Source organism: Peromyscus leucopus, chromosome 4 (genome assembly GCF_004664715.2).
Source record: "Peromyscus leucopus breed LL Stock chromosome 4, UCI_PerLeu_2.1, whole genome shotgun sequence".
Taxonomy (NCBI): Eukaryota; Metazoa; Chordata; class Mammalia; order Rodentia; family Cricetidae; genus Peromyscus; species Peromyscus leucopus.
In genome coordinates, this window is record NC_051066.1 from 8,316,005 (window position 1) to 8,335,026 (window position 19,022).

At 46.9% G+C, this 19,022-nt stretch overlaps 1 protein-coding gene across 13 annotated transcripts in view; it reads left to right on the plus strand.

Moving 5' to 3' along the window:
* The window catches only part of Fnbp1 (formin binding protein 1), a 119,155-nt gene that overhangs the window by 66,855 nt on the left and 33,278 nt on the right, over positions 1 to 19,022 (plus strand). For all 13 annotated transcript variants that reach the window (XM_028884639.2, XM_028884640.2, XM_028884641.2 and 10 more), the window contains exons 5-6: positions 1,528 to 1,590; positions 2,494 to 2,598. In XM_028884639.2, coding sequence (XP_028740472.1) covers positions 1,528 to 1,590; positions 2,494 to 2,598 — 168 coding nt within the window. The remainder of the gene's footprint in view (positions 1 to 1,527; positions 1,591 to 2,493; positions 2,599 to 19,022) is intronic.

The window sequence follows — 19,022 nt, forward strand, 5'->3', positions numbered from 1 at the left end:
CAAATTCTAGAAAGTTGTCCTCCAGCCTCCACACACACACTGTAGCCTCCACAATCCCACCACACATCATATGCACACCTAAACACAATAATAATAGAACATTTCTAAAGGGGACTAGAGCACTGGCTGCTCTTCCAGAGGACCCAGGTTCAATTCCCAGCACCCACATGGCAGCTCACACCTGTCTGTAACTTCAGTTCCAGGGGACCTGACACCCTCACACAGACATACATGCAGGCAAAACACCAATGCACATAAAATAAAAATTAATTTTTTAAAAAAAGCAACCATTTTTTAAAGAGTCTAAGATGTGATGTCTGTTCACACAAAGCTCACAGTGGTGTTCATAGCATCAATGTTCATATTCTCCTGAACTACTAACCAATGAGTGGATATATAAATGTGGTGCATCTATTCAGTGGAACATTATTCAGCCAGAAAAAAAGAGTTGGTAGACAGATACTACAACAGGATGGACCTTGAAAGCACCCTACATGTGAATAGTTAAAAAAAAAAAAATTGACGTCCTGCCATCACAAGAGTCCACAGCCTGTGTGAGCCCATTATGTGACATATCCGGAAAGCAGATTCGCGGAGGTACAGGGCTAGTTTCTAAGTCAGGAGAGGTTGAGGATGACAGCTAAGAAATACAACTTCTCATCCGTTGGAGGTGGAGATATAACGTGTGAATTCACTGCCACTCAGAAGATGACCCCAGCGATTGCTGTCTGTTTTTCTTTTAAGACAGGGTCTCACTATGCAGCCTTGGCTGGCCTCACATTCACAGACATCCTCCTGCCTCTGCCTTCCAAGTGCTGGGATTCAAAGTGTGCCACATCTGGTGTGATGGCTCCCTGTCTCAGTAAGGCAGGCCTGTTGTTTTTGCAAGCCACACACAATTTCACATTCAATATTGCTGCGTCTAAAACCTTAAAGGGAACTTTGCGGCCAGCCTAGTTTTCATTTCCCTTTAACTTGTCTATTATTTAAACTTCGGCTGTTTTTTGAGATCAGGGTCTCACTCTAGTCTGTCCTGAACTCATGAAAATCCTCTTGCATCAAGCACAAGTTGTTGGATTACAGACATGAGCCACCAAACCTGGCATGAACGCTTACATTTCTCTGGACTGCACAGACTAGGTGTTCAGTGTTTGTTCATTTGCTTTGTGAGGCCTCACACGTACTAGGCAGACACACGTCCATGAGATGGTACCTAAAGGCTACTAAGGGGCTAGAAAGATGGTCCATCAGTGAAAAGCGGTTGCTGCTCTTGCAGAAGATCTGGATTTGGTTCCCAGTATCCACATGGTGGCTCACAATCATCTGTAACTCTAGCCCCGAGGGATCTGACGCCCTCTTCTGGCCTCCATGGGCACTGCACACACGTGATGCATGCACATCCATACAGGGAAAACAGCCACACATAACATAAACATAATTTTTAAAGCTGCTTAAGTAGGTGTAAGGGTTTTCCTCCTGCATTAGTGTGAGGAGTGTAGGTCTGACCCTGCTCTGTTTTCTTCACAGAACTTCCATGACGGACGGAAGGCCCAGCAGCACATTGAGACGTGCTGGAAGCAGCTGGAGTCGGTACGTGGGAAGCCGGCCGCTCAACCAGTATCTCCCAGACCATCTCACATCAGTCTGAATAGGGCTTGAGTGACTCACTAAGTAAAAATCAAGCAAAAACCACTAAGGAGTCTTCTTTCTAGATTTTTCTCATTTGTATTTCATTTAATTTGCTCCTAGAACTGTTATGGCAAGCAAAGTGCTGGGCCAGAAATGCTTGAGGAGAGACGGCTCAGTGGGTAAAGCATCTGCCATGGGAGCATGGGGACCTGAGTTCGGATCCCCAGCACTGCTTAAAAAGCTGGGTGCAGTGGCACTGGGGAGGCAGAGACAAGAGACTCTCAGGGACTCACTGGCCAGCCGGTGAGCAAGCTACAGACCCAGTGAGAGGCGTATTTCTAAAGCAAGGTGTATGTGCTGGAGAGAGAACGGCTCAGCAGCCAAGAGCACTTGACCCTCTCCCTGAGGACCCAGCACCCATGTTGGGTGGCTCAGAAGCACCCATAATTCCAGGGATCAATGTCTCTGGCCTCTGTAGGTGTCTGCATTCCACTCAGATGCACGCACAACCACATGCAATCAGAATGAAAATAAATCTTTAAAACAGGGTGGAGAGTGATTGAGGAAGATGTCCCACGTTGACCTCTGACCTCTTCATGCACACACACACACACACACACACACACACACACACTCACACATGCACAAAAACAGGTACATACACTCATAAAGTACTTGAGTAGAGGCAGGTAAATCCTATGCAGAGAACAGAGAGGGTGTCACTCTAATGTGGACAGATGCTGAAATTACTTCTGGAAAGGATGCCGCATGGTGGACGGGTTCTGGGGAGAATGCCCGTGGGGGTCTCTCCAGAGGTGGCAGGGCGGGTGGATGACCACCCGCCTGGCTGTGCTCTGTCTGCAGAGTAAGAGGCGTTTCGAACGGGACTGCAAGGAGGCTGACCGTGCGCAGCAGTACTTCGAGAAGATGGATGCTGACATCAACGTGACCAAGGCCGACGTGGAAAAGGTGAGGGGACTCAGTCTCACTTCCCTGGAGCGTGCTTCCTAGGCTGCCGCTGAGGAGGCCTGGCCTCAGCTTCCTCTTTCTGATGTAACCACAAGAGGGTACTTGATGGAAGAAGGGTTTCATTTTGTGTCATCGCCATGGGGACAGCATGACCGTCCACACTGGAGGAAAAACCAGGCCTGAGGTGGTTTGCTTGGTCACCACCGTGATCGTGGGGAGACCCGGACACGTCACAAGAGGAGTGGCTCGGGAGGCCACATTCTTTAGTGGCTCGTCAAAGGCCGAGTTCCCTGTCCAAGGAGCCGAGCCGCTGTCCCAGCCCGTGTGGGAGAAGCCGGCAGCTCCAGGCCTCCAGAAAGGCTGACCCTCTGCCCAGCTGTGTCAGGGATTCGTTTGGGCTGATACCCAGGAGGCCGGGGTGAGAGAGGCATTTGGAAGTCTGCGGAGCTTTCCTCTCCATGACTCAGACATAAAGTGAGCCCTTGTCTTCCCAGGCCAGTGTGTGTGTTTTTTCCCTAGAAGCCCCATTTTCTTTTTAATGAAAGTCATCAAGATAGTGTAAACACAATTATGCCGTTAAATAGTGGCATTCATTCATGGTGCCCAGGGCCATTTGGGCATCGCGGTCTGCCTTTCTCTGGAAAAGCTGTGCCTTTTCATGGTGCTCTTCGGGTCTGCCAGATGAGTTCACGATCCCTTGAGTGGGGAAATATCTCGATTAGGATGGAGGGATGTATGGCTATTTTTAAAATTACTTTATGTACTAAAATGCATATTCTTGACATCGTGAGGGGAGATTTTTTACTTAACCAAAAGACATTCATTTTTAGATTAAGTGACCATACTTACCATAAATTTCTACTAACTAGTCATATTTAAAGTGTTGCTCAAATTTTTTTTTAAAGATTTACTTATTTATTATGTATATAGAAGAGGGCACCAGATCTCATTACAGATGGTTGTGAGCCACCACGTGGGTGCTGGGAATTGAACTCAGGACCTCTGGAAGAGCAGTCAGTGCTCTTAACCTCTAAGCCATCTCTCCAGCCCTCAAATATTTTTTTTAAGTCGAGTTCATTTATTTGTGTGAGTGTATTTGTGTCGCAGTCAGAGGATAACTTTGTAGAGGGGGTTCTTTCCGCCCACCACGTGGGTCCTAGGAATCATTAAGTTTTGCAGCAGACCCTTTTATTTGATAAGCGATCTTGACGGTCCCTCTTTGGACTTTTCAATGTTACCCAGTTGAGAGTGGTATATGCATGCCTGTAATCCCAGCACTTGAAAGTGGAGGCAGGACGGTCAGGAGTTCAAGGCCATCCTCGGCTACACAGTGGGCTTGAAGCCAGTCTAGGATGTATGAGACTCTGTCTCAAAAAATTGAAAAATACAAGGCTGGAGAGAGGTCTCAGGGATTGAGGTCACTGACCGCTCTTCTAGAGGACCCAGGGTCGGAGTCAAAGCACCCCCGTGGCAGCTTGAAACATATGTAATTCTAAATCCAGGAGGTCTGATGATCTCTTCTGGCTTCTGTAGGCATTGCATACACGTGATGCACAGACATAAAATGAAAATAAATTAGTCTTTAAAACTATATATGGAATTGGGCGTGGTGGCACACGCCTTTAATCTTAGCATTTAGGAGGCAGAGGCAGTGGATCTCTGTGATTTCAAGGGCAGCCTGGTCTACAGAGTGAGTTCCAGGACAGCCAGAGCTGTTACACAGAGAAACCTGTCTCAAAGAAACAAACCAAAGACCACACACACACACACACACACACACACACACACACACACAGCTGGAGAGACGGCTCAGTAGATAAGAGGGCATACTGTTCTAGGATAGGGACTCGGGTTCAGTTCCCAGCACCCACTTCAGACTGCTCACAACTTCCTGTGTATCCAACTCCAGGGAATCCCATGCCTCTGGCCTCTGTGGATACCTTTATTCATATGCATTGCTCAGAAATAGACTCACACACATAATTAAAAATAAAGTTAATATTTTTTTCTAGTTAAAAAAAATGCAAAGTGAATAGATTTTAAAAATAGATAAAAACACCAGGTAAGATAGACTGAAGTATGTTTTAAAACTCACGATTAAATGAAGTCAGCTCAGTTTACGGTCATGTGTGTGTGTGTACACATGTGGAAGTCAGCTCAGTTTATGGTCATGTGTGTGTACACACATGTGGAAGTCAGCTCAGTTTATGGTCATGTGTGTGTATACATGTGGAAGTCAGCTCAGTTTACGGTCATGTGTGTGTGTGTACACATGTGGAAGTCAGCTCAGTTTATGGTCATGTGTGTGTACACACATGTGGAAGTCAGCTCAGTTTATGGTCATGTGTGTGTACACACATGTGGAAGTCAGCTCAGTTTATGGTCGCGTGTGTACACATGTGGCACAAATGCACATGTTCTTTTAAAAATATTTTTACTTATTTTTATTTTTTGTATATGAGTATTTGGCCTGCATGTATATCTGTTTGCCACCTGCATGCCTGGTGCCTATGGAGGTCAGAAGAGGGCATCAGATCCCCTGGAACTGGAGTTACAGGTGATTGTGAGCCACCATGTGGCTGCTGGGAATGGAACCTCAGCCCTCTGTGAGAGTAGCCAGTGCTCTTAACCACTGAGCCCATCCTCCAGCCTCATCAACACTGTTTCTGAGATCCTAATTCAGGGATGTCTAGAACACGGGCTACACATCAGAGCCCGGAGCCTCCCACAGTGACCTCTGTTTCGGCTTTCCGTCGGCAGCTGGTGTTGGCGGTCCTATCCTCCGCCCTTATCTTTGTGCCTCTTTTATTTATTTGTCTTATCTTCCTCTGCAGTCTGTGACCTCTCCTGCAGAGAGCAGTAGCCCTTGTGGGTTTCCTTATCTTCCCCTTGATTATGGAGAGCTTCCAGTCTTGTCCACCAAGAGTGTAATGGAACAGGCCTGTGACCCAGCACTTGGGGAGGTGGAGTCCGTGTGATCGCTGCTGCTCAAGGCCAGCTAGGGCTACTGGATGGGGATGTGGTGAGGGGGATCCTGACTGAAAGCGGAAAGCAAGAGGGGGAAGGAAGGGAAGAGAAAGTAAAAGACTGGTTTTAATATGTCTTCTTAAAGAAGAAATTGTCACTCTTTGTTTTGACAAAATATCTCTATTCTACTTTTTTTTTTTTTTTTTTTTGGTTTTTCGAGACAGGGTTTCTCTGTGTAATTTTGGTGCTTGTCCTGGATCTCGCTCTGTAGACCATGCTGGCTTTAAACTCACAGAGATCCTCCTGGCTCTGCCTGCCGAGTGCTGGGATTAAAGGCGTGCGCCACCGTCTCCACTGCCGCCGCCGCGCCGCCCTCTTTATTCTGTTTTATGTGTATAGATGTTTGCCTGAATGTGTGTTTGTGTGCCGCATGTGTACAGTGCCTGTGGAGACCAAGAGAGGGGGTCAGATGCTCTAGAACGGGAATTACAGACAGTTGTGAGCCACGCTATGGGTGCTGGGAATTGAACCCAGGTCTTCTGAAAGGGCAGCAAATGCTCTTAACTGCAGAGCCAGCTCTTCAGCCCTCCAAAATGTCTGTTCTTTAAAAAGCTTAATTTGGTAATCAGATACCATTTTCTGCTTCCTTTACTTCATTGAGCTGTAGGTTACTACATTCATCTATTTTCCTACATTGAATTAAGTTATCCTGGGTAAACTCAGCTAGATTATGTTACTGTTTCTTTAAGGACACAAACTAACTATTCAACATATTTCACTCAATATTTTTCATTTCGGTGAGTGAGGTTGCACACACTATTGTAATCCCAGCTTTGGGAGACAGATAGATGATAATTTGAGACTAGCTTGGGCTACATAATGAGACTGTTTAAAAAAAAAATAGGCAGGCCTAATTCGTTGAATTCATAAAAACTCCCCTTTCCTTCTGTTTTGGTTTACTTAGAATCTGGGAGCTTGCTCTTTTTTCTGAAATAATAATTGTAAGATGGAAGTGTCTAGTTCTGGGTTGTGTCTTTTGTGTTTCCTTATGTTGAAGTGACATCCTGCCGTGTGGGCCCAGGCTGGCTTTGAATTCTTGCTTCCCTTGCCTCAACCTCCCCAGTCGCTGAGACTGAAGACACACACTACATCACCAGCTCTTATGGTCTCTTAAATGTCTAACGAGGCTTCTCTGTGACAGTTACATATGTGTGGGTATGTGCAGAGGCCAGAAGAGGTGTTGGATCCCCTGCAGCTGGAGTTAGAAGCAGCATCGACACCGAATGATCCATCTCTTCATCCCTGATCCAATGTTTCATTGTCTGCTCCTTTTTGATGCTGGTGGATTTTTATTTCCACTGAACCTGGAGCTTGCTTTGGCTCAGCTGCCCTCCAGCAAGCCCTGGGACCTGCCTGTCTCCACCCTGCCCAGCCCTGAGGTCACAGGTGATTGCCGCTGCCCGGTGGTGGTTGTTATGAGTGTTGTTTGTTTCACGTGCTGAGAAGTCAAACTCAAGCCTAGCTGCACATCAGACATTTCACTAACTGGGTCATCTCCCACCCCCATAGGATGTGTGAGGTTACCTCCAAATTGAATCGCTACCTCAGTTACTTCCATATTTCCATTGATTCATCTTTCCCTACGGGGAGCAGGTTTTTTGGTTTTGTTTTGTTTTTTTTCTGAAAGTACCATGGTCACCCTCCCCAGGAACGAGAGTCTTGGACGTCAGTGCATAAGCGCGGATGTCTAAACGCGGACTGTTTTAAGTCCTTTCGCTTTGGAGGTGACCTGAAACCTTCGTCCACCGCAGGCAGTGTGGAGGCGCGAAGTCAGCTTTTCTCATTGGATCTCCATTGCTGTCTTTGCTCTGTTTTTGGAAACAGGTTTCCGTGCATAGCCCAAGCTAGCCACTCCCCTGCCTTCACCTCCCGAATGCTGAAATTTCAGGGGTGCATGGCCACACCCACTTTCCATTGCTACTTCTGACAGTCTTTGACTCAACACAGATGTCTCTCCCAGTTTCCACAAATGATTAAGCGGCCCGATTATATTTGACTCAGCTCACCTTCCTGTTCCTGGCAGCCAGCTGTGCAGTTTATATAACGCTGTGCCGTGTCTCCCAGGACTCTAGAGTGTGTGTGATGGCCCAGGGGACGTGTAGTATAAACTTGCATGAATCTCTGGGTGTGAGCAGAATCGCCGTTTCTTTCTGAAGACATCACTAAGTCATGATTTTCACAGTACTGGTTCAAACTCCCTACATAGGTTCTTACCCACTTTAGGACACGGTAGACTTTTGCCTTGAGGCCAGGAGCTTGGTAATTCCCTGAAAGGGCTTTTTCTCTGGGCAGGAGTGTATGTTTGATGATCCCTGGTTGCTGTATTCCTCAGAGGCACAGTGATGAAGGAGGAGGGCCAGCTGCATGTTCGAGACATCCTTCAGCCTCTCCTTTTTGGAGATGAAACTGTCAGAGTTTGGGCTCTGCCAGTTCCAGCTGGTTGATCCAGTTAGTCAACCATAAGTTGGAATATATTTTCTGGTTTTAGTAAAAACAGATCTTATCCTTCCCCTGACACAAGTGATAGTAAAACGGCGCTGGTTACAGCGTGGAAAGGTCACGGTCACGACAGAACCCAGTGGGACCTTTTAGAGCTTCATTAGGAGGGAAAAGGGGTGGGGGGAAAGGGGACCAGGCCTGGTGAGAGAGAAAGATGGGGGAGGGAGGGAGCGGAGCAGAGAGGGAACAGAGGGAGAACAGAGGGGAGGGGTAGGCTGCCGGGACTTAGTCGCCAGAGCCTGCTGATGACATAATTTGCCAGACCCCGAGGAGTGAGGGCAGGATCCTAACAACAAGTCCTTAAGCTCCCTCTGGGCCTGGGCAGATAGCTGAGTGGGTGAAGTACTTGCATGAGGACCCGAGTTTGAATCCGCAGCACCCATGTAAAAGCCAGACACAGTAGTGCATGTCTGAACCCCAGCACATCTGAAGCACAGACTGGTGGGTCCGGGGCTGACCAGCCAGTCCGCTGAGGTGACCACATCACATGTGGGCAGCTCCATGAACTTTCATTACACATGAATCCAGGCAGTGGTGGCACACACCTTTTTTAATCCTAGCACCATCGAGACAGAGGCAGGCAGATTTCTGAATTCAAGGCCAGTAAGGTCCAGGATAGACAGGGCTACACAGAGAAACCCTATCTCAAAAAACAAAAACAGACAAACAAACAAACAGGAAGAAGAAGAGGAGGAGGAGGAGAAGAAGAAGAAGGAAGAAACCATGAAGCCACCAAACAAGATAAGGGACTCTAGGCAGCTCCCTCAGGCCTTCCTTGACCCTCTTCGCAGATAAGAGGTTTTGTTATTTGTTTTAGAGGTTCGAGTTTGTATTTTGGCTTTTTGCAGCAAGGCATTTGAGACCAGGCAGGCTCTAACAAGTGCCAGGATGACAGAGTGGACCATCGAGCCTGGTTTATTCCATGCTGAGAGTGGAACTCGGGCTTTATGCCCGCCAGGCAAGCACTCTACCAACAGGCTACATGTCTAGGCCTGTTTCTTATTTTTCAGGAAACACCGCAAGTTGATGGGATCTCCACTATTTGAAGTGTTTGAATCCTTCCCGGTCCTTTGGTCATGACTGCTGACGGGACCATGCCATCTTGGCCTTTAAGAACCTGCCCTCCATGGCCTTCCTGGTGTTTAGTGTGCAGTGACTTTTCCCTGCGACTCTGGAATGTCTCTCGAGTGACAAAAAGCCTTGAAGTTGGGGTCACTGTGACACTGCTCCAGAATCAAACCAGGCTGGATCCACATGGCAGTGCCTCTTCCTGGACTTCTAACAGTGCCCTGCTTTGCCAGCCTGGTATGGGTTGAGAGGGGAAGGTTGTCCAGATGAACAGCCTGTAAACTAATATTTCCCAACAGAGAGTGCAGTGTTTTCTAAACACTCATGTTAACATCAAGTCCATCGGAGGCCCTGTCATGTGACTGCCATCCTTACGTAACTTCTGCATGCATAGCAGGGTATTGTCTAACAGAATCTACAGTCACTGGCTACAGATGGCTGCAGAAATGGAAAAGAGCGGCTGAGTTGGGTTTTGTTATTGTTTTTACAAACTTCAGTATCAATTTCTTGTTTTTCTTCCGTGTGTGTGTGTGTGTGTGTGTGTGTGTGTGTGTGTGTGTGTGTGATATGTGTGTACACATTCAGGTGCACATGTGTGTACAGAGGCCTGTTGATGTCGGTGTCTTCCTCGGTCACTACCCATCTAATTCATCTTTGAAAAGAATGTATTATTATTTGGGTGTGTGTGGAGGTGTGGGGATGTGTGTGGGTGTGGAGATGTGTGGGGATGTGTCCCACAGTGCCCATGTGGACATCAGTGGACAGCTTCAGGAGTTGGTTCTCTCCTCCCACCATGTGGGGACCAGGATAGAACTCAGCTTGTCTGCTTGGTGGCAAGGGCCTCTTCCACCGAGAAATCTCCCCAGCCTTTACTTTTCTGGGAGGTGTGGCTCTTCTGTGGCTACAGTCTCAATTTATGGGCCCTTCTCAGCCACAGGAAGTTTGTGTGGCTTCTTCTCTTCATACTTCAAGAGAGGTGACTAGTCAGAACTCGAATGTGAGTTCACCTTCTCTCTGATTTAATCATGAGCCTTTTTTGTTGCGCAACTCAATTTGAGGAAATACTTAAGTTAAATTATTGCTGAGTGTGGCTGGCTCACACCTTTAATCCCAGTACTTGGGAGGCAGAGACAGGTAGATTTCCATGAATTTTAGACGGCCTAACAAGTTTCAGGCCAGCCATGAAAAACAAAAGTTAAGTTACATTAGAATCGTCAACATAAAAGACCAGTTTCTGTGGGACTTTACATCTCATTTTTCTATGGTAATATGACTTGTAAAAGTTTTCAGGGTGGAACATTACAACTGTAATCCCTGCACTCAGGATAGTTCATATCAAGCCGGGGCAACATAGCAAATTCCAGGCCAGCCTAGGATACAGAGAAAGACCGTCTCAAATCACTCCCAATGTAAATGGATGTTTCCTTTCCAACTGCCTGGTCCCAAATAACTGACTCAGAGGCTGAATGGGAATTATAAATGCTCAGCTGATAGCTCAGACTTGTTACTAGCTAACTCTTACACTTAAATTAACCCACATTTCTATTTATGCTTTGCCACGTGTCGGTACATTTATTAGCATGGCACGTTCATTTCCTGCTCCCTCTGCATCTGGCTGGTGACCCCTGACTCTGCCCTCCTCCTTCCCATCATCCTTAGTTTGTTCACCCTGCCTGTACTTCTTGCCAGGCTACTGGCCAATCAGCGTTTTATTAAGCCGATTCAAGTGACAAATCTTTATAGTGTACAAGAGGATTATTCCACAGCACTCCTGGAAATTAGAACAATAAAGAAAAAGGGAGACTTTGAATAGAGTTCATTTTAAGACATTACATACATGTCTATTATAGTCAGACAGGAGGAAGTTGTTATGAAGAGAGGGGGAATTCTAAGCTATGGACACGAGGATGTAAGCTGAGTTTTGGTTTGGGAATTGGTGTCTTTCACGTGCTTTTCCACTGAGCTGAATTCAGGTTTTTACATTTGTCTGTTTATTTAGTTATTCATGGGGTTAGGGAGTGAGCATGCCATGATGTGCCAGTGGGGTTCAAAGGACACTTTCAGGAGTCAGCTCTCTCCTTCCACCATTTGGGTCCTGGGGCTTGAACTCAGATTGTCAGGCAGCAGACACCTTTACCCTCTGGCCATCTTGCTTGCCCCTGATTCCGGGTGTTGGTTTTGTTTTGATTTTTGAGACAGGGTCTCATTATGTAGTCCTGGCTGACCTGGAACTCACTGTGTAGCCCTGGCTGGCCTGGAACTGTGTAGACTGTCCTAGAGTGCTTCCTGGCTCGATTCTCAGGGCTTGCTCAGTCTGCTTTCTTAGACACCCAGGACCACCTTCCCGGGGTGGCCCCGCCCACCGTGAGCTAGGTCCTCCTACATCAATCATCAATTAAGAACAATGTTCAGGGGCTGGAGAGATGGCTCAGCAGCTAAGCAGTGGCTACTCTTCCTGGGGTCCTAAGCCCAATCCCCAGCACTCATATGGCGACCCACCACTATGTATCACTGTGGGTTTGTGAGATCTGATGCCTCCTGGTGTGCAGATGTACATGCAGACAAAACACCCGTCTACATAAAATACACAAAGAAAATGCACCACAGCCTTGCTCACAGGGCAATCTGATGGCAGCATTTTCTCAATTGAAGTTCCCTCTTCCCAGATGGGTCTGGCTTGTTTCAGGTTTCCTAATAAGTAAATGACCAACACATCGACCAGGCTGGCCTCGAACTCACAAAAATTTGCCTGCCTCTGCCTCTTGAGATGGGATAAAGACAAGTGCGGCCATGTCCCTCTTTCGGGTTTGTGTTTTGTTTAGATGTATTTGCTTTCTGTGCCTGAGTGTTTGGGTGCATGTGTGTCTGTGCGTCGTGTGGGTGCTGGGAACACAAATGTGGGACCTCTGGGAGAGCAGCCAGTGCTCTTTCCCCATGAGCCATCTCTCCAGCCCCCTCTTCCAGGTTTTTAATTATAATTACAAGGTCGTGTCGGGGCTGGAGAAGTGGCTCAGTGGTTAAGTGTGTACTGCTTTTACTGAGAACCAGAGTTCAGTTCCCAGCACCCAAGTCAAGCAGCTCCCAATGGCCTGTAACTCCAGCTCTGTGGGATCTGACACCCTGTTCTGGCTTCCTCTAGTGACTGCAGAACACACACACACACACACACACACACACACACACACACACACACACACAGATAAAATATTTTTAGAAGTACATATATTATGTATTTGTCTGTTTTCAACATTTATTTTATTATTTTAATTATGTGCATGTGTACACGCACACTTGGTGCTCAAGGAGGCCAGAGGCATCAGATTTCCCTGCAGCTGGAGTTACAGTCATTTGTGAGCTACCTGACTGGGTGCTGCGAACTGAACTCATGTTCTCTGCAAGAACAATGCACAATCTTAACCATCAAACCATCTCCCCACCGTGTGTGTGTGTGTGTGTGTGTGTGTGTGTGTGTGTGTGTGTGTGTTAGATTATGTGATAGAATGTTTCAAATATTAAAAACAAAATTGAAGTCTAGAACTTCTGCCATCATTAAGCAAGAAGGCCTTTTGTTCAAAGGATTGTCTGATAATTTTCTCAAAATCAGTGGAGTGGGCAGCCTGGGACATTGGCCACTCTAAGAACACAGTCGCAGTGCTTGAAGCACTGAAGCAGGGTGAGAGGTTTACTGTGACTGGAGCCAGATAAGCAGTGGAAGGTTAAGTTTTCACCGTTTGGGGAAGCCGTCTCCAGCCCACACCCCCTGAGCGCTGGACGCGGTGGAATGAAGTGGTTGCACGCCTCCTTTGCTGTCTGGGGTACTGAGTTGACGGCTTTTTGGAACATGTAAGCATCTTTCTTGCTGGCCCCCACTTTTTGTTTTAGGTAAAAATGTCTGACTAGATCTCTGAAGGATTTCTTCAGGAATCAGGAAGGCCAGGGAAGGCAAGTGCCTTAAAGGCATCGGTGGTGTGGTTCTGTCAGCACCTGGGACACCCACGCCCTCCCAGGATTCTAGAAGATAATTCTTAAAACAAAAAAAGATAAAAAGAGGAAGTGGTCAGCACGAATGCAGGAAATACATATTGCAACTGCAGCTTCATCTTGGAACCTAAAAGGGTTTAAAAATACCTTTTTTTTTCCTTTTGGCTTTTCAACACAGGGTTTCTCTGTGTAGCCCTGGCTGTCCTGGAACTCACTCTGTAGAGCAGGTTGGCCTCGAACTCAGGGATCTGCCTGCCTCTGCCTCCTGAGTGCTGGGATTGAAGGCATGCACCACCACCACCACCCAGCCTGTTTTTATTTTTTGAGAACACATCTTTCTTAGTAGCAGGCTGCCCTCCTGCTGAGGCCCTAACAACTGCTGGAAATGCAGACGTATGGCCAGCATTCGTGGCTTTAATGCACTGCTAATCAAATGAATATATGTAGCCTCAAAAACATTCCAAGCATCTAGGCATTCAACAGAGTATGTGTTGGTGGAGGAATGCGTAGCACCCGTTGGATAATAATGGAAGGTTTCATGAGGGCTCCAGTTAACAGACAGGAGATAAAGACAGAGAACGGGAATCGGCTGGATATGGAATAGCAAACCTTCCAGAGAATCAGATGGCCTGTTAGTTTCATCATCACTGTGACCCAATGCCTGGCAGAAACAGCTAGAGGAAAGAAAGACTTTGCTCATGGTTCTAGAAGTTTCTCTCTGTCCTAGCAGGAAAGCATTACATCACAGAAACCAGCAAAAAGAGAGACAGAAAGAGGGTGGGGCAAGATAGAGTCTTGAGAGACACACCTCCAGTGACCTGCTTCCTCTAGCCAAGCCACCTTCTCCCAGGAGTCTGCTCAGAGGTCGACTGTCAGAGCCCTCGCTTTCCCACAGCCTGGGGACAAGCTTGACTCTCACTGCCTGGGGACAAGCCCTCACAGACTCACTCAGGTGCTCCATTGGCCTCATGGGTGTTTCTCAGTCCAATCAAGTTCACATTCAAGACTGACCTTCAAAACCAGGCATGGCATGATGGTGTGATATCTTGTGTCAACAGTCCTAGCACTTGAGAGGCTGAGGCAGGAGGACCATGAGTTTGAGGCCAATGTGTGCTACACAATGAGTTGGAAGTCATCAAGGGTTACATAGACTCTTTCTTAGGAACAACTACAGAGCCCCAAGCTGGGTGGTGGTGGTGGTGATGGTGGTGGTGGTGGTGGCGGCGGCGGCGGCGGCGGCGGCGGCGGCGGCAGCGCACGCCTTTAATCCCAGCACTCAGGAGGCAGAGGCAGGTGGATCTCTGTGAGTTCGAGGCCAGCCTGGTCTACAGAGCGAGTTCCAGGACAGCCAGGGCTACACAGAGAAACCCTGCTTGAACACCACCCTACCCCCAAAAAACCAACAATAGCAGAAACAAGTAAATAATTGTGAAAGAGAGACAGGAAAGAAGATGAACCAGTGAGATGACTGTTATGATATTACACACGGGGACCGCAGCTGGCCAGGCCAGGGTACCCCCCCCACGCATGCAGGGAAACATGACGGGCAGAGACACTGTGTCCACATGGAAGTTCGTTTATTATAATAGAAAGACAGGGATAGAGGGAGGCAGAAAGAAGGAGGCGGGGAGGGGCCGAGGGTGCACACCTGATGGGAACGGAGAGAGAGCAGAAGAGAAAGCAGAAGGGAGGGGGTTTTTCTTTTCTTTTTTTTTTTCCTTTTTTCTGTTTGTTTGTTTGTTTTCGAGACAGGTATTCTCTGTGTAGTTTTGGTGCCTGTCCTGGATCTCACTCTGTAGACCAGGCTGTCCTCGAACTCACAGAGATCTGCCTGCCTCTGCCTCCTGAGTGCTGGGATTAAAGGCATGTGCAACCCACTGCTCAGACATAGTTCTTATTTTTTTATTTCCTCAGGGTCCTTGAGTATTTATTTATTTCATAAATGCAAGGAAACTATAGGCATTAAAGCTTCAAAAATGGCCAGATGTGATGGCCACACCTTTGATCCCCCCACCTGAATGCAGAGGCAGGTGGGTCTCTGACTTTGAGGCCAGCCTGATCTACAAAGCAAGTTCCAGGACAGCCAGGGATACACAGAGAAACCCTGTCTCAAAAAACATAAAAACAAGGGATTGGGGATTTAGCTCCATGGGTTAGCTCCTCAGCTCCGAAAAGAAAAACATAAAAACAAACAAAAAAATTTCAAAAATTATTCATCTTTCAGTCTCTGGAATTGATGGCTCAGGGACTTGTGTTAGATGAGTGTGCAGCTCCTCATTGTGTCTCATAGACCTCTTCCCTTTCATACGTTATTTATGTTATTTATTATTATTATTATTACTGTGAGGGGGTGACACAGTGATGCGAAGAGCCAGCTCCCTCCTTCCACCTTAACGTGGGGTCTGGGGATCAAGCAGTTTACAGGGCGTCCATGGGAGGAGCCAAGCCATCCTTTGGCCCCATTGAGTTCCTTTATCTCTGTATGTGAACTCTTGTGCAACTTCTAATTACTTATTTTATTTTACATGTACTGGTGTTTTGCCTGCATGTAGGTCTGTATGAAGGTATCAGAATCCCTGGAGTTACAGACAGTTGTGAACTGCCATGTAGGTGCTGAGAATCAAACCCAAGTCCTCTGAAAGAGCAGCCAGTGCTCTTATCCAGTGAGCTGTCTCTCCAGCCCCATGCTTTTAATTACTTTCTCTATTAGCTCATTTATTGAGTTTAAATTTCTGCAACTACTTTTTTCTTTTTCGAGACAGGGTTTCTCTGTGTTGCCCTGGCTGTCCTGGAACTCACTCTGTAGATCAGGCTGGCCTTGAACTCAGAGGGATCTTCCTGCCTCTCCCTCCTGAGTGCTGGGATTAAAAGTGTGCGCGACCACTGCCAGGTGCAACTACTTTTTTACTTCTAGAAGTTTCACTGGTATCTTCTTCAGACCTTCGCTGATGACATCATATTATTGTGACTTCTGTTACTTTTTCTTTCTTTCTTTTTTTCTTTCTTTTCTTTTTTTTTCTTTTTGCATCTTTTTGTTTTATATCTCTTCCAGACATTCTGATAGTCCAGGTTCTTGTAGTAACTGTTCTTCTCTGTGGTATTGGGTCTCATGGTGGCCTGTTCCCTGGTACGTTTATAATCTTTCTTGAATGAATATCTTTGACAGTGATTGCTTCTCCTCTGGAGAAGTAGGACCATGGAAATGCCATCCTGGTAAGGGTATATGTAGGCAGAATTTTCTGTCCCACCAGCTCCCAAATAACCACACTGAGACGTATTATTAATTATAAATGATTGGCCAATAGCTTTGGCTAACTAGATCTTACAACTTAAATGAACCCAAATTTCTTATTTATGTTCTACCATGTGGCTCAGTACCTTTCCTCAGCATAGCATGTTCATCTTGCTTCTCCCTGAGTCTCCTGGCAACTCCACCTTTCTTCATCCCAGAGTTCTCACTGTTTGAAAGGCCCACCTATCCTCTTTCTGCCTAGCTATTGGCCATTTAGCTCTTTATTAAACTAATCAGAGCAACACATCTTTACAATGTACAAAAAGATTATTCCACAACAGATATTTATTGTTTCTGCCAGGCAATTTTTATGCTAATTTATGAGCTTGGGCATTCTTTTTCAAATATATTTTTTATTTATAATTTTATGCATATGTGTGTGAGAGCCTGAGTATATATATGTGTGCATCAAGTGACATGCCTGAGGAAGCTAGAAAGGAACTTTAGATTTTCTTGAGCTGGACTTACAGGCAGTTGTGAGCCACTATGTGGGTGCTGGGAACCAAACCTGGGGCCTCTGGAAGAGCAGTGAATGTTTCTAACCACTGAGCCATCCCAGGCTTGGCATTTTTATCTTCCATGGACAGGCTTAGGGGTTTGTTTATCAGCAGACACTCTTACCTCCCCCCGTAGCCTGAAGTCCATTTGAGGTTCTTGGACATTTCTCTGATCAATGGGACTCTTGTGAAGTGCTGTGCAGCTTAGAGAAAGCAGACAGAGCCAACCCAGGCCACAGTGGAAGAGCCTGTGGTCTCCCATGCTGGCTCCTTACTGAAATATGTAAGGTGAAGCTGTTGTTTTGAGAGTCTGACTGTGTAGCCCTGGCTGGCCTAGTACCCACTGTGTACCCCAGAATGGCTTTAAACTTGGGGTCTTCCAGTCTCAGCGCACACCAGCTGAGTAGCAAGCATTCTCCATTAGATGTTCGCTGTGACTCGGACAATAAAGGTCAGCAGCTGCCCCCAGGCAGTTCAGATTAACTTCAGGAATGGAGTAAAGGGCGGGGACACCGCTCAGTCACAAGTGTCAAGACCAGAGTTCAACCCATAACCCATTTTCGTTTGTTTAAAAAAAAAAAAAAAAAAATGCTGAGTGTGGTAGCATGCCTGTATAATCCCAGTACTGGGGGTGGGGTGGGGGAGGGGTGAAGACAGGTGGGTCCCTAGGGCTCATTGGCCAGGCAGACTAGCCTGATTGGTGAGTTCCAGGCTGGTGGCAGACTGTTGAAAAGAAAAGAAAGCGATTAAGTGGATGGTGCCCGAGGAACAACACTCCGTCCTCCATGTTCATATGCATACACATGTACCTGTATACCCCACACACACACACACACACGTACATGCACATACACTGAAAAGAAATAATGGAAGCATGATATTCTTGCATCTGTGTCTAACAGGACTGTGTTTGAGCCTCCCGAGTGTTTCTTTTCTAAAACTGCAGAGATTTATGTGTCTCTATGGTTAGCCTGAGAAACAAGTGCAGCACTGTGTTAACCCTGGTGGCAGAGATGGCAAATGCCCGAGACCTTTACCTTCAGCCAGTGTGTCCGTAGCCATGGGTGTCAGAACCTTTGTGAACCCCATGTGGAGTTGCTTGTTGAGATCAGGCAGAGGGAAAGGTACAATCATTTCATCCTAGAACGGAAGCACACAGCTTTAATCCCAGCACTTGGGAGGCAAAGGTTGGCAATCCATGGAGAGAGTTCCAGGCCAGCCAGGGCTACATAGTGAGACTCCAGCTTCCAACATCCATAATGAAACGCTGCAGTCTGCTGCAATGGTCGTGTCTTAGAAACCAGGAGGCCCCGGTCCTTCCTCATCTCAGTGCAAACTCAGAGCAGATTTGCTTCTGCAGCCTCCTCCACGGGGTGGACTTGTCCACAGGGCCTGCTGCCCGCTCAACAAAAGTTCCTTTTCCCGTTGAGTTAACAGATACTTTGAATTCTACTTTGGGTAACTGGGGTACGGAGCAACAGAAAGCCTTTTCTTAGCCCTGCTTAGCAAGTGAATGGCCACCGGATGGAGATCCTGGTCTCATTTGCTATCTTTCAGTTTGGGGTTAGTTTTTTGTGTTTGTTTTTTTTCCTTTCTCCTTCTATTTCAATGACTGTGCACCAGAGTAACCCGCAGCCCCCGGGGCTGGAGCACTGTAAGACTGGAGGGGAAAAAAGAAGCTTCAGGAAATTGCTGGAATAGTTCAGGCATATTTCTTTGGTTAACTTATTTTGAAGTTTTTCTGTTTTGTATTTTCGCTGCCCTTATAATTTATCCCAGACAGGCTGCATTGTTTTGGCAAGTCCTCGGCCTGGAAGTTTCCAGCGATGCTCCCAGCGCTCCGACTGAGTAGGGTTTGTCAAATGCACTCTTAGTTTTGAAGTTGAAAATGTATTCTAGATGCGACCCTTTGCTGGAAAAGTTCAACAATGCCACTTATACCACAGCGTGGCAAGACAAAGACTGGCTTCATGTCCTTGTCCCTCCCCTGTCCCTCCCCCCCTCCCATCAGCCTTGCAGAGCCCGTTCTCAGAGGCAAGCCAGGCCTGTCCCAGCATTCA